The sequence below is a fragment of the Globicephala melas genome, chromosome 8, assembly GCF_963455315.2.
Source record: "Globicephala melas chromosome 8, mGloMel1.2, whole genome shotgun sequence".
Lineage (NCBI taxonomy): Eukaryota > Metazoa > Chordata > Mammalia > Artiodactyla > Delphinidae > Globicephala > Globicephala melas.
Window position 1 is genome coordinate 53,762,518 of NC_083321.1, and position 14,058 is coordinate 53,776,575.

General features: G+C 40.8%; 1 protein-coding gene across 3 annotated transcripts in view; it reads left to right on the forward strand.

Annotated features, from left to right (window-relative positions):
* The first annotated feature begins 384 nt into the window (after positions 1-384).
* ACER3 (alkaline ceramidase 3) overlaps positions 385-14,058 on the forward strand; it is a 191,205-nt gene continuing 177,531 nt past the window's right edge. For 2 of the 3 annotated variants that reach the window (XM_030835995.2, XM_060303749.1), the window contains exon 1: positions 385-614. In XM_030835995.2, coding sequence (XP_030691855.1) covers positions 512-614 — 103 coding nt within the window. In that variant the 5' untranslated portion in view covers positions 385-511. The remainder of the gene's footprint in view (positions 615-14,058) is intronic. The other variant, XM_030835998.2, reaches the window with a different exon arrangement.

Consider the following 14,058-nt stretch of genomic DNA (forward strand, 5'->3'; position numbering starts at 1 on the left):
GGCTGGGAGTATTCGGTTTCTGAGCTCCTTTTCAGGCCTGCGGCCGAAGAAAGACACTGTGGTGCCTCTCTGCACTGGTTTCATCAAGCCAGGGCTTGATTGAAGACTTCATCCCACCCCCGCCGCAGTAAAATCAACCCCGCCCGCCCCCCCCCCGCCGCACACACACTGAAGCTCAAGCATCCAGATAGAAAACAGCCTCGGGGATGTCAGGAACGCCCAACCCACAGTCAAGGGCGTGTCGAGGCGGGGCCGGTGGCCCAGCTCACACCCCTTCCCTGGGAAGGAGGGGGCAGGGCAGTCCCGGCGCCCTCCGGCTGGGCCCTGCGCCGGCCGCGGTGGGCGGGGTCTCCGGCCGGGCGGGTCTCTGACGGCACTGGGCCCCGCCCCTCGGGGAGGGAGAGCGGGTGGAGCGCGAGGTTAGCGCGCCAGCAGGGCCAGAGCCGGCCTGGGGATCCGCGGAACCAAGCGCAACGAGCGGAGCGCCTGGGCGGCGGCGGCGACGCACGCTATGGCTCCGGCCGGAGACCGCGAGGGCTACTGGGGCCCCACGACCTCCACGCTGGACTGGTGCGAGGAGAACTACACGGTGACCTGGTACATCGCCGAGTTCTGTGAGTGCGGGTGCCGGCCTGAGGCGGGAGCGAGGGAGGGAGGGCGCCGGTCTGAAGGGGAGACGCCGCGTGAGGAAGGGACAGGGTGGACCTGGCCGCCGGGGGAGGCACGGGGCCTGGCCGGGGGAGGTGGCGTGGGGAGACCGGGCCAGGGGACAGGAACGGGAATGCTGCGGAGGAAGGCAGCAGCTAGGGGAATCCAGTGTGGCGGGCGAGGAGGGCCGGTCTGGACGGGTTGAGGGGGGCCTCGAGGTTGGGGGGCGGAAGAGATGTGGAGAGCCCCTGCTGGACCTTAGGGGAAGCCTGAGGGGCAGGGTTGGGAATGGGGATTTCGCTGCCTGAGGGGCAAGTAGGGGCAGCCCGAGTAGAGCTTGGGACAGTGGGGGACTCGGCTAATTTGAATGAGGGCCCGGGACACCTGCTTCTACTGTTGCTGCCACCACCTTCATCGCAAGGGCACAGGAGAAGGGAACAGGTCCTAGCTCAGTCTTCCCCCAAATACGTGAAAACGCGGTCTTTCCCTTCCTCGTTCTCTGTTCCTGTGAGTCCTCCTTCGGTCACCTCTAGGGAACGGTTTTCCTGCTCTCAGATACCGACCCCCAACCCTTACCCCCCAGCCCAGTCCCACCCAGGGTATTTTCGGGTACCAGCTATCACCTCCTTTCTGAGTACGATCATTCAGCTGTCTCCTTGCACCAGGAGTAGAAGGCAGCATCTAGTCTGTACCTTCCGGCTCGTGCCAGGTTCCTAAGAGCACAAGGGATCAAGTCCCTACTCCACTCTGCCTCCTCTCCGACTACCTGACGAAGGTTAAGGTTCTTCTGAGGACGCTACTTGCACTGATTACACCTTCTGAGGACTTGGGGAAGAATCCTCCTCCAGCTGCTGCCCCTGACTGGCCCCTTGGGTGCTGTGTGTGTGTGTGTATTTCCCCAGATGATTGTTCCTTCCAGGCTAGGAACAGGAAAAATCTGCCACTTCTTTTTCTGTAGTTTACTGTGGTCAAGTTTTGAGAGCGCAGCATTTGATCCTTCTTCAGGTACCTGCTTCTGGCAAGGTACAGAGGATATTTTTTGACTCACTATTACTGCCTTCTTTTAATTGGCTCAACTTTCTCAGGACATGAAGCAAAACTCTTTTTTAGCTAACCTTCCCATTGTTGGGTCTTTGTCCCAGGCAGGTGTTTGGCTTTGTAGGAAAGAGGCAAGACTTTCATGCCAGCTGATCCTACTTTATTGCATTCCCAGTAATTGGCTAGGATTAAAAAAAAAAGAGAACTCTTTTGGTAGTTTTTAAGACTTTCAGTACTATTCCCTTTAAACTGCGATTTAGGCTGAGAGTTACTTTTCCTGAACTACTAGCTTAAATTAATAATTTTTATATGATAATGGATGAATATGGGCAAAGGGGTACATTCGTAGTATAATTACTCGGCAGCTCAAATGTTGGCAAAGGAAGTGCTTTATCAGTTTGCTGTTAGATCACGTTGGCAAACCCATACATGGTCCAGAGGAGGACCACGAGAGAAGGGACTTAAAATTGTGCTTTCTGAACTAGAAATTTGTAATGTGGAAGAGTGAATGAAACTCAGGGTTCTTAAAATGTTGAATGGGCTGTGATATAGAGCAGTTAAGCTTTCTGTATTTCTCTAGAATGTGGAATTAGAGCCTATGGGTGGAAACTGCCTGTAAGGGGAGAGATTTTGCTTCAACGTAGGGAAAATTTTAAAGTTATAATCGTTGAATGGGTTGATTTGAGAGGTAGAGGGCTTGCTGTCACTGAAAGTGTTCAAACAGACCTTGCTCAACTAACTCACATGGATATTTTAGGGGGAATTAATTGTTTGGTAGAGAAAAGGGGTTGGCTTTAGTTGGCCTTTAGGTCCTTTGCAGCTTTATGGGTCAATATAGGTAATAATGACTCTTAGTTTAGAATGAAGGATTAGAATCAAAAGAGAAAACTGAGATTAGAGTCAAGAGAAAACTGACAGTTAAGTCATGTGAGTTATGAGACAGCAAGATACTACTGTTCTGACAGATAGCTCTGAGAAATGGGAAATGGCTTTAGTTCTTAACGACCTCAGAAGAGGAAGCTCTGAGCAGCCGGCAGGGAGGGTTTTGACATAGGGATCAGGGGTTGCAAGAACAGGATGAGTGAGTGTTGGCAGCCCTTTGCACTTGTACCTTGGGAGAAAATGATCTGGAGGAGGTTGAGGTCAACCTTCTCAGCCAGCAAGTGGTGTGTGTCTATCATATCTTTGAGTAAGAGACTTGATCTTTGAAAAATAGGCTGATTAATAATGTGTTTAAAACAAATTCAACTTTATCATCATTATAATATTTACAATAATGATAGAAATATTCATAATAATAATAATGGTGATAATAGCTATATCTAAGTGCTTACTATGTACCACACTTTGCTAAGCACTTCATATATCTTATCTTTTTCGATATTTACCATAATTCCAAAAAGAAGGCATTATTATCCTTATTTCACAGATTAGGAAATTGAAACTCTAACAAATAATTTATCTAAGGTTGCAAAAAGTGGGGTAGAGGTAGTATTCAAGTTGAGGTCTGACTCTAAAGCTGCTACACCATATTACTTCTATCACACATTCACTGTTTTGCCCCTGCCTGCAGGGGATGAAGACAAGCATGACTAATATACTATCACAGATGACAAATTGAATAACTATTCAGGAAGCCTATCTTTCAGCATTGGGGTGTGTGTGTTTTGGGTAATCTAAGGACAAGTTTGGGGAGTTGCATGTAAAGATGGCAACAGTTCTCAGTCACTGAAAAACCTGAAACGCTGTCTTCTTAACGTCATCCAAGATGAGCTCATATTCCTTTTTTGCTTGGGTGGATTGTAAGAATGAGGGGAAAAGGTAGCCAGTTTCTCTTCAGTTGTGAAATACTAAGTGCCTTGATGTGCCAGAAGTTACAGGTACTTTGCCTGGTAGTATGGGACAATACAAATGACCATGCAAGTTAAAACCTGGCAAAGAAATCTTCATAATCAATGAGAAAAGTTATGAGTATTCCATGACCTTTACACATTTTTGTCAAACATTGTAAATCCTCTTATTGTTAGTCATAAATATATGGAGAAATGAAAAAAATGTTAAAACTAATATTTATTTAGTACACTGTAATTTAAAACATTAAAAACATTGAGAATTAAAATGTGTTATTTCTTTGTAGAAGAACTTATCTAGAGTACTTTGAGTAGTACTTGCCTTCTTGTCATATAACCTATGATATGGAATGAGTATTTTTTTCTATGCCTTGGTGGATTGTCATGCTCCTTTCTAACTTTGGATCAGGTTCCAACATTTCATTCTTTGCACTTTCAATAATGTGAAATATTTCTGAGAGTTCCTTTAATGCAGAGTTTTTGCTGGTTCACTTCTGTTCCATCTTCATCCTTTTCTCACAATCACTTTCTTCATTTGTGTCGGTAAGTTTGCCTTCACTAAGTTCCTCTGGCTGCATATCTAGTCTCTTGAGTGGCAACAGCGTCAACATTGTCATGGTCAGTTATTTCTTCTATAACTCCGTTTATGTTTGATTGGGATTTTATTTCCAACACTATTACTTTAAAAAAAAATTTTATTTTATTGAAGTATAGTTGACTTACAATGTTGTATTAATTTCTACTGTAAAGCAAAGTGATTTGGTTATACATATATACATTCATTTTCATATTCTTTTTCATCATGGTTTATCACAGGATATTGAATATAGTTCCCTGTGCTGTACCGTAGGACCTTGTTGTTTATTCATTCTCTATATAATAGTTTGCATCTACTAATCCTAAACTTCCAATCCATCCCTCCCCCACCCCCTTAACACTATTACTTTTTGTTTCTTTGCTGCACTTTCATCATTGTTGGCCTGTTCCACCTTTCAATTACCCATTTTTGTAGCATGTCACATACATTCATCACCAGGAGACAAGGAGGCAACTCAGCTACATGCTTTGCCGTCTGTACATGAACTGAATAACAGATGTGCAGTGACTAAACACCAACAGACTTTGCCCTGGTCTTTTATCTGTAGTTAGAAATTTAGGCAGAGAGATATTTTTCTGTCAGCACTTCGAAGATATTATTCCATTGTATCCTGGCTTTTACTGTTACTGATGAGGAGTCCACCAACGGCCTAATTGTTGTTCCTTTGCAATTTATTTTGCCAAATCCACCAACAAACTTTAAAAGAAGTGACTTGATTAGTCACCGATCGTGATGTGCTTCTATTATTTACATAGTCATTTGTGGATTGAAGATCTAGTAGTGAAGTTTGTACTGTATTCAGTTATTCACAGTTAATATACTATGGTAACTGAAATTTGAATTGTGTTGTCGGGGAATTGGTATTGTTTAACGAAACTGTGGTAACTGAAATTTGTGCATATTAGAGCTCTGCAAAGTGAAGACTGCTTGTGTATTTCTAATCCTAGTAACATTCCTAGTAAGTAGGTGGTGTTATCCCCATTTTATAGGGGAGAGAACTGAGTCTTAGAGAAGTTAACTTGCTCAGTGTCATATAGCTATTAAGTGGCAGAAATGGTATTCAAATATAGGTCTGACAACTCTTTCTACTAAGAAACACTGTAACAGGAAGTGGAATTTCAGGTGCTGTCGTTTTTATGGAAGAAATATTTCCTAAAGGGAAGCAGAAGGGAATTCTGTGTTTTAATTATGGCCTCAAGGGAGAATTACCCGGTTAAATTTTTTTTTCAGAATGTTTAATTTATTCAGCAAGTATTTATTGAAAACTTATTTTGTCATTGACTTAAAATACAAAACTATACAAAGACTGTCTCTCTGTTCAAGGTAGCTAATAAGCCTGTAGAGGTATGAACAGATAAGTTCAAATAGGCATTTCCTACTTTCAAGGGAAATGCATTCCTAAAAATGTATTTGAAAGAAGAATGTTTAAAATTTGATATATTATAAAGGAGGGTTTATTAATCAGAAAGCTAAAAAATATTTTTAAATCCTAATTATGGGTTTCATAGGAGCTACTTCAGTCTGAGGGGGGTAACCTGGCTAGTAAGACTTTCATGGATGGGGAGAATGGATGGTAACTTCTGGTAGGACCATCTAGCTATCTCCCTTTTGTTCTTGGGCTAGGATGATTCAAGCTAGGTAGGTGTCGTCTCTTCTCACAGGTTTGCTGCCCCTCTCCCCATCCTATTCATAGGAATTGAGCAGAAGGGAAGCAGGGCAACCCTCAGTCTTTACACCTTTATGATGGGATTTGCTTAGATGGGGTAAAGGAGTCTGTCTTTCATTGCCAGTGCAGCACAAGACTAGAGAGGCTTTAATCAGCTGCCCCTGCCGTACACATATGCCACTCAAGGCATCTAGCTGCTTGTACCTCCTTGCACCCTTTTCCTTTCGTTTTTTCAGGCCCCTTCCCACTATCTTCTCTGAATAGTAGCCTCAAGGAAGTGAGCGTGCTTCAGGCTTCTTTTGGCCATGGGGTCCTGTGGGCTGGTGGAGTGACATCCTGTCACCTTAAGGAAGATAGTCTTTTTCCTGAGGGTTATTGATGAGCAAGCATCACTGCCTCTGACTCATAGCTCAGAAACACCGTAAGTCCACTGAAGAATGAAGGCCAAATGAAGGGTCAAATTTAGTGTACCAAAGGGTTTAGATTTAATTTATACAGTCAGAGACTGCCAGTAAATTGTTCTGGGTGCTATGATGGACATATGTATATGGTGCTTTGGAATGCAAGGAAGGGGTGCTTATAAAAAACTTAAAGCGTAAAGGCTTTACAGTGTTAGTGCTGGAAGAACTGCCATACCAGCTAGCTAGCTGGTTGGTTGTGTATTTATTTATTTATTAATCATTGTGGAAAGACACACATAACATAAAATTTACCATCTTAACCATTTTTCAGTGTACAGTTCTGTAGTGTTAAGTACACTGACACTGTTGTGCAACCAATCTCCAGAACTCTTTTCATCTTGTAAAACTGAAACTCCATTTCCATTTAACAACTCCGTATTCCCTCCTCCCCCGCAGACCCTGGCAACCAATCTTCTGCTTTTTGTCTCTATGAATTTATATAAGTGGAATCAACAGTGGGTTTTTTTGTTTGTTTGTTTTTGGTGACTGGCTTACTTCACTTAGCATAATGTCCTTATGTAGCATTTTGTAGCATGTGTTAGAATGTCCTTCTTTCCAAAGGCTGAATAATATTTCATTGTATGTATACACTACATTTGCTTATCCATTCATCCATTGATGGACACATGGGTTGCTTCCACCTCTTGGCTGTAGTGAATAGTGAGGCTGTGACATGGGTGTACAAATATCTCTTCAACCCAAAAGTGGAATTTCTGGATCATATGGTGACATAGTGTCTATTTTAACTTTTTCATTAGGAAGAAGCATTTTATTATTTTCTGTCATGGGCTCCATGAATTTATTATTATTTTTATATAAATTGTAACTTATTATTTCTACATAAATTATAATTATTAATGTACTTTATCCCCATTTCAAATAATCAGAGGCACATGTGACTATCAATTAGAGGAGATCTAGTCACTGTTACTACACTGTATTGATCCATATGAGATATATGAGATAAGGTAATGTATTACCTTAATATATTGATATAATTCTAGTCCAAAGCAAAAGAGCATAATAATTTCACTGCAGCCTTATTTCAGATAAATATGATTTTTGAGATACTGAAAATAGCCAATAGAAATAATAAAAGCTAACATTATGGGACACTATGTGCAAAGCTCTGTGTGTATATTATCTTATACGAACCCTTATTATAATCCTTATAAGAACTCTTTTAAAGTTTAAGACGTTTAAGTAACTTGCCCTAGGTCAACACTATTAAGTGGCAGAGCCTAAGGGACCCAAGGGCCATTTGATTCTAAAGCTATGCGCTTAACTCTCATACTATCTTGCCTCCCTCCGTTACTACTTTTTCAGACCCCAGTGCATCCAGGGACCTCAGGTTGGTAACTAGTGGTCTAACCTTCTCATTTTACATGCAAGGAGAAGGACCTTGAGAGTTGACATGATTTGCTCAAGATTATATTGCCAATTAGTTGTGAAACCTAGACCAGAATCCACATTCAGTAGTTTCTCAGTATGGGAAATAGTAGAGCTGAGGAGGATGATGTCAAATATCGTTGATGTCATATTGTTAATGGGTTACCAGGTCATAGGACTTCCTCAGAACAACAAGAGCTCCTAATTAACTTTTTTTTTTTATGGTGAAGATACCTAAGGTCTGTAGAGTGCTTTATAGTAGTTCTGCTCAGATTTTAATGTGCATGTGAATTCCCTGGAGGTCTTGTTAACATTCATATTCCAGTACAGTAGGTCTGGAATGTGGCCTTAGATTCTGCATTTCTTATAAGCTATGAGATGACTCCAGTGCTGTTGGTCTGGAGATTATACTTGGAGAAGCAAGACTTTATAGTTCAAAAAACACTGTTAATTCTTTTTTTCCTATGGAGTGTAAGCGTTATCACTGTTTCTATGTAAGGAACCAGGTTCAAAAGGATAAGTGACCTGTTCAGGATCACAGGGCTGGTACTGGAACCTAGGTTTCTAACTTGAAAATCAAGTTAGGTGTTGATCACTACCCCCCTCCTCCACTCTGCTCTCAGCAGTAACAGGCCAAAAATACTGCATGTGAACTGAAGTTTGAAAATGATTGTTCTGGGTAATGAGCTAAATTGAATTTAAAATTGAACATGTTACATTTTCATTTTAGAAAGTTTTCTTTCCATTTGTTCCCAATACCTAAGCGAAGCTCAAACCAAACTATCTTTCAGACTTTGGTCTATAGTTAGTAATTAGTTGTAAGTGTATCTGCACAGTTCTAGCCTGTTTTGTTCAAGGGTCAACCGTATGTACTGTGTTTTTTCATATATATAAATACCTATGGTAAAATTTAATTTATAAATTAAGCGCAATAAGAGATTAATAACAGCTAATAATAAAATAGAACAGTTATAACAATATACTGTAATAAAAGTTATGTGAATGTGGTCTCTCTCAAAATATCTTATTGTACTGTACTTACCCTTATTGTGATAATCTGAGATGATAAAATGCCTACATGATGAGAAGGTGTTGTGATCTAGTGTTAGGCTACTATTAACTTCTGATTATGCAGAGAAGGAGATTCATTTGCTTTGGGTGATCCTGGATCATTGAACCATAATGATGTGGACGGTTGGATGTCAGGAGCAGATGATGTTGATGGCTGAGGATCCTAGGTGGGACAGAGCAGGACGGTGCAAGATTCATTATGCTACTCAGAACAGTGCACAGTTAAAACCTTATGAATTGTTTATTTCTGGAATTTTCCATTTAATATTTTCAGACTGCAGTTGACTATGGGTATTTGAAAGCTTGGAGAGTGAAACCGCAGATTAGGAGAAACTACTGTACTTGAAGGCTAAGTACAGTTTGAAGTCTAATCTTGATTTAGCATTTACCTAGGTCATCCAAGATTTTAACTAGGAAAAATTGTCATTTGGTAGCACCTGTTGGAAGAAATGATTTATTTCCTTTTTTTTTTTTTTTGGCTGCGCCGTGCAGCATATGGAGGATCTTAGTTCCCTAACCAGGGATCGAACCCATGCCCCCTGCAGTGGAAGCGCAGAGTCTTAACCACTGGACCGGCAGAGAAGTCCCTATTTACTTATTTTAGTGGAACAGTAATTGATGTATGGGTAAATAAGGAGAACAAATACCTCAAATTGTAATTTGGGCAAGTTTACTAACTGGAATACAGAGAATAGTAAACATTTAAAGTTTTGTCCAGTACACTATTATTTCAGGTTGAAATTTTAAGTTGTTTATTTGATTTTGGGGTTCTACCCTTGTTCCTTTGCCAACTGTTTCATAGTGGGCGGAAAAAAACACTCACCCGGAGAGTTTTCGGTAGTGCAACAAAGAGTGTTTTATAATAAATAAGTAAGGGCGGCTTCCCTGGTGGTGCAGTGGTTGGGAGTATGCCTGCCAATGTAGGCGACACGGGTTCGAGCCCTGGTCTGGGAGGATCCCACATGCCGCAGAGCAACTAGGCCCGTGCGCCACAACTACTGAGCTTGCGTTCTGGAGCCCGGGAGCCACAACTGCTGAAGCCCGCGCACCTAGAGCCCGTGCTCGGCAACAAGAGAAGCCACCGCAATGAGAAGCCCGCGCGCCACAGCGAAGAGTAGCCCCCGCTCACCACAACTGGAGAAAGCCCGCACGCAGCAACGAAGGCCCAATGCAGCCCCCCCCCAAAAAAAAAATAAGGGCATGAAGAAACATTTTAGGACCCAGAAAAATGATTGAGCCCAAAAGAGACAGCAAAAGCAGTTTATGGTGACATGAAACCCTACATGCTTTCCTGTGGGGAAAGTACCTGACATAATGACTTGAAGTCAGAATCAGAATCCTCTCTGAACTTTGCTCCATTGAACATTGTGACTTTGGGCAAATCACTTAATCATTCTTTGTACCAGTTTATTTTCTATAAAATGAGAACAATGAATATCTGGTAGGGTTGTGAGAATTAAATGGCATGATACATGTGAAAACGCACAGGGAAGTGCCTGGCAAATACTAGGTGCTCAATAAAAGTCAAATTGGAATCTAGTCAAAATAAGTTTAAAAAATAAATACTACTTTGTTATAGTTGTGACCTTCCTATCTGTGATGGTTAGTTTTATGTGTGAACTTGGCTTGGCTATAGTATCCAGTTACTTAATCAAATACTGATCTAGGTATTGCTCTGAAGGAATCTTGTAAATGTGGTTAACACCTACAGTCAGTTGACTTTAAGTGAAGATTACCCTCAATAATGTGAGTGGGCCTCATTTAAACAGTTGAAAGGCCGTAAGAGCAAACACTGAGTTTAGGGATTGGGGTAGGGAAGTTAAACCTTTATTTGGGGAGGTCTCCTGTCTGACCCCTCACCTTGGTGGACTTCCCCTCCCTTCACCCCTCTTCCCTTTCTTCCTTCTTTGTTTCATTTATTTGAATATTTTGAATATACCAGAATTTTTAGATGTTTTCAGTGGAAAGGTCAGTTGGAGTATCTAGTGTGCCGCACAACCTTAACCCGATTGCTTTTGCATCTGCTGTTCCCTTGTCATTTGTAGCTGCATTCCCAGTCAGTGGATACCTCTTTAAACCTTGACTGATTACTCCTTACAGAATTAGGTGCTTCTTCTGTTTCCATTTGAAGACTTTCTATTGACTGAAGGATAAAGGCCAAATAGTAAATATGGCATGAAAAGCCCCTTTTTTAAATGAATATTTTCACATGTACAGCAAAGTTAGAAGAATTTTGCAGTGATTATCCATTCACCTATTGCCTAAATCCTACCAATAACATTTTAGTATACAGTACTTTTTTTAATCTTATATCTATTTATCCATTCCTCTCTCTATCAATTCATTTTATTTTTTGATACATTTTAAAGTAAATTGCAAACATCTGTATACTTTCCCTCTAAATATTTCAACATACATATCATTAAAGTTCAATTCTCTGTTTTTTCTTTGGATGTAAAATTTGTATTCAATGTAAATGCACAAATCGTGTGTATTTGCTGAATTTTAAGAAGTGCATTTATATGCATAACCAAAACCCCTATCAAGATAGAGAACTTTACCCATCAAACATGAAAGTTCCTCATGCCCCTTCCCTGTAATTCTCACCTTCACCTTCCCCCTTCTCTCCAGGGCAACTATCTGTTCTGATTTTTTTCTTCACCATAAATTAGATTTGTTCATTCTAGGACTGCATGTGAGTAGAATTATATAATATTTACTATTTGGTGTCAGGTTTCTTTCACTCACATAGTATTTTTGATATTCATGTTGTTGCATGTGTTGGTAGTTCCTTTTTATTGCCAATTAGTATTCCATTGTATGAATGTAACATAGTTTATCTATTTTCCTGTTGATGCACACCTGGCTGTTTTCAGGTTTTGGTAACCATAAAGCTGTGATATACATTCTTGTACAGGTCTTCTTGTGGATATATATTTTCATTTCTCATAGGTAGATACCTAGACATTTAGGTTACTTCCATGTCTTGGCTGTTGCAAACAGTGCTGCTATGAACATTGTGGTAGTTTTTGTCTTTTCTGGATATATGCCCAGGAGTGGGACTCTGGATTATATGGTAACCCTATTTTTAGGTTTTTAAGGACCATCCATACTGTTCTCCTCAGTGGCTGCACCAATTTATTGTACAATCCCACCAACAGTGTAGGAGGGTTCCTTTTCCTCCACACCCTCTCCAGCATTTATTATTTGTAGACTTTTTGATGATGGCCATTCTGATTGGTGTGAGGTGATGATACCTCATTGTAGTTTTTTTTTTTTTTTTGCGGTACGCGGGCCTCTCACCGTTGCGGCCTCTCCCGTTGCGGAGCACAGGCTCTGGACGCGCAGGCTCAGCGGCCATGGCTCATGGGCCTAGCTGCTCCACGGGATGTGGGATCTTCCCGGACCGGGGCACGAACCCGCGTCCCCTGCATTGGCAGGCGGGCACTCAACCACTGCGCCACCAGGGAAGCCCCTCATTGTAGTTTTGATTTACATTTCTCTAATAATTAGTGATGTTGAGCATCTTTTCATGTGCCTATTGGCCATCTGTATGTCTTCTTTGGAGAAATACCTATTTAGGTCTTATGCCCATTTTTTGATTGGGTTGTTTGTTTTTTTGATATTGAGTTGTATGAGCTGTTTATATATTTTGGAAATTAAGTCCTTGTCAGTTGCATTGTTTGCATTTTCTCCCATTCCATAAGTTGTCCCCATGTACACACATGCTTTTTTAAAGTAGATGTGAGGGCAGTCTGTCTTTGTTGTCTGATATTCTGTTGATCTGTTGATCACTGGAGTTGATTCAATTAGGCTTGCCAATCAAATGGATATTCTTTGTTCTCACTATTCTAGGAATGTCCAATTTAAAGCTTGACAATTGAAGAGAATTATGACCTTGATAAAGGAGGACTATTCTTTGGTTAAGAGCAGCCATCATTGGGTAAACATTTAGCCCCCTATGTGCCCTTCCCTCATCCCATCTTCTTTCTTTTTCTTCAGAGATAACCACTATCCTTAATTTTGTGTTTCATTTCCTAGTCTTTTACCACTTAAGCATTCCTAGAAAATACAGTTTAGGTTTGCTTGTTTTACATTTTATGTGAGTGGAATTTTACTATATATACGTTCTTCTGCAACTTGTTTTTTTCACTCAAATTGTGGTCCTTAGTATCATCCACGTTCCTGAGAATTATCTACGTTGATAGGTTAGGTAGTTCATTTTTTTTCTTACTGTTGTTTAGAATTTCACTGTATGAATATATTGATTTATCCATTCTTCAGTCGTTGGATGTTTTGTTGTTTCCAGGTGTTTGATATTACAAATAATGCTGTGAACATTCTTGTACATCTTCTGGTACACACAAGTGTAAGAGTGTCTGTATATATTTAGGAGTATAATTATTAGATTGTAGAGCATGCCTATATTCAACTTTTATTAGATCAGAGGTTCTCAGACTTTTTGGTCTTATGACCCCTGTACACATTTAAAATTATTGAGAACCCTGGAGAACTTTGCGAGTTAAGTCTATTGGTATTTACTATATTAGAAGTTAAAATTAGAAACAAATGTTTATTAGTCCATTTAAGATTTGTGTCTATGAGAAATGAGATTTGTCCTGCTGTTGAATCAGTAGTTTGTTCCTTTTTATTGCTGAGTAGTATTTCATTATATGAATATACTATAGTTAGTTTATCCATTTACCTATTGATACTAGGACTGTTTACGTTTTTGGCTATTATGAATAAAGCTGCTATGAACATTCTTATTCAAGTCTTTTTGTGAACATATATTTTTCATCTTTCTTGGGTAAATTCATAGAAGTGGAATTACCAGGTCATAGAGTTAGTTTATGTTTAGTTTTTTAAGGGACTGCAAGACTTTTTTCCAAAGTGATGTAACTTTTCATTCTCATCATGGAAGTTTTGGGTGCTCCACACACTCAAGGACATTTAGCGTTGCCATGCTTTTTAATTTTGTCTATTCTGGAGTGTGTATAGTGGCATCTCATTGTGATTTTTTTTTTATTTTGTTGCGGTATGCGGGCCTCTCACTGCTGTGGCCTCTCCCGTTGCGGAGCACAGGCTCCGGACGCACGGGCCCAGCGGCCATGGCTCACGGGCCCAGCCTCTTCGCGGCATGTGGGATCTTCCCGGACTGGGACACGAACCCGCGTCCCCTGCATTGGCAGGCGGACTCCCAACCACTGCGCCACCAGGGAAGCCCTCATTGTGATTTTAATTAGCATTTACTGATAACTAAAGATGCTGAGCACATTTTCATGTGCTTCTTGGACATTCGTATATCTTCTTTTGTATATTGTCTTTTCAGATCTT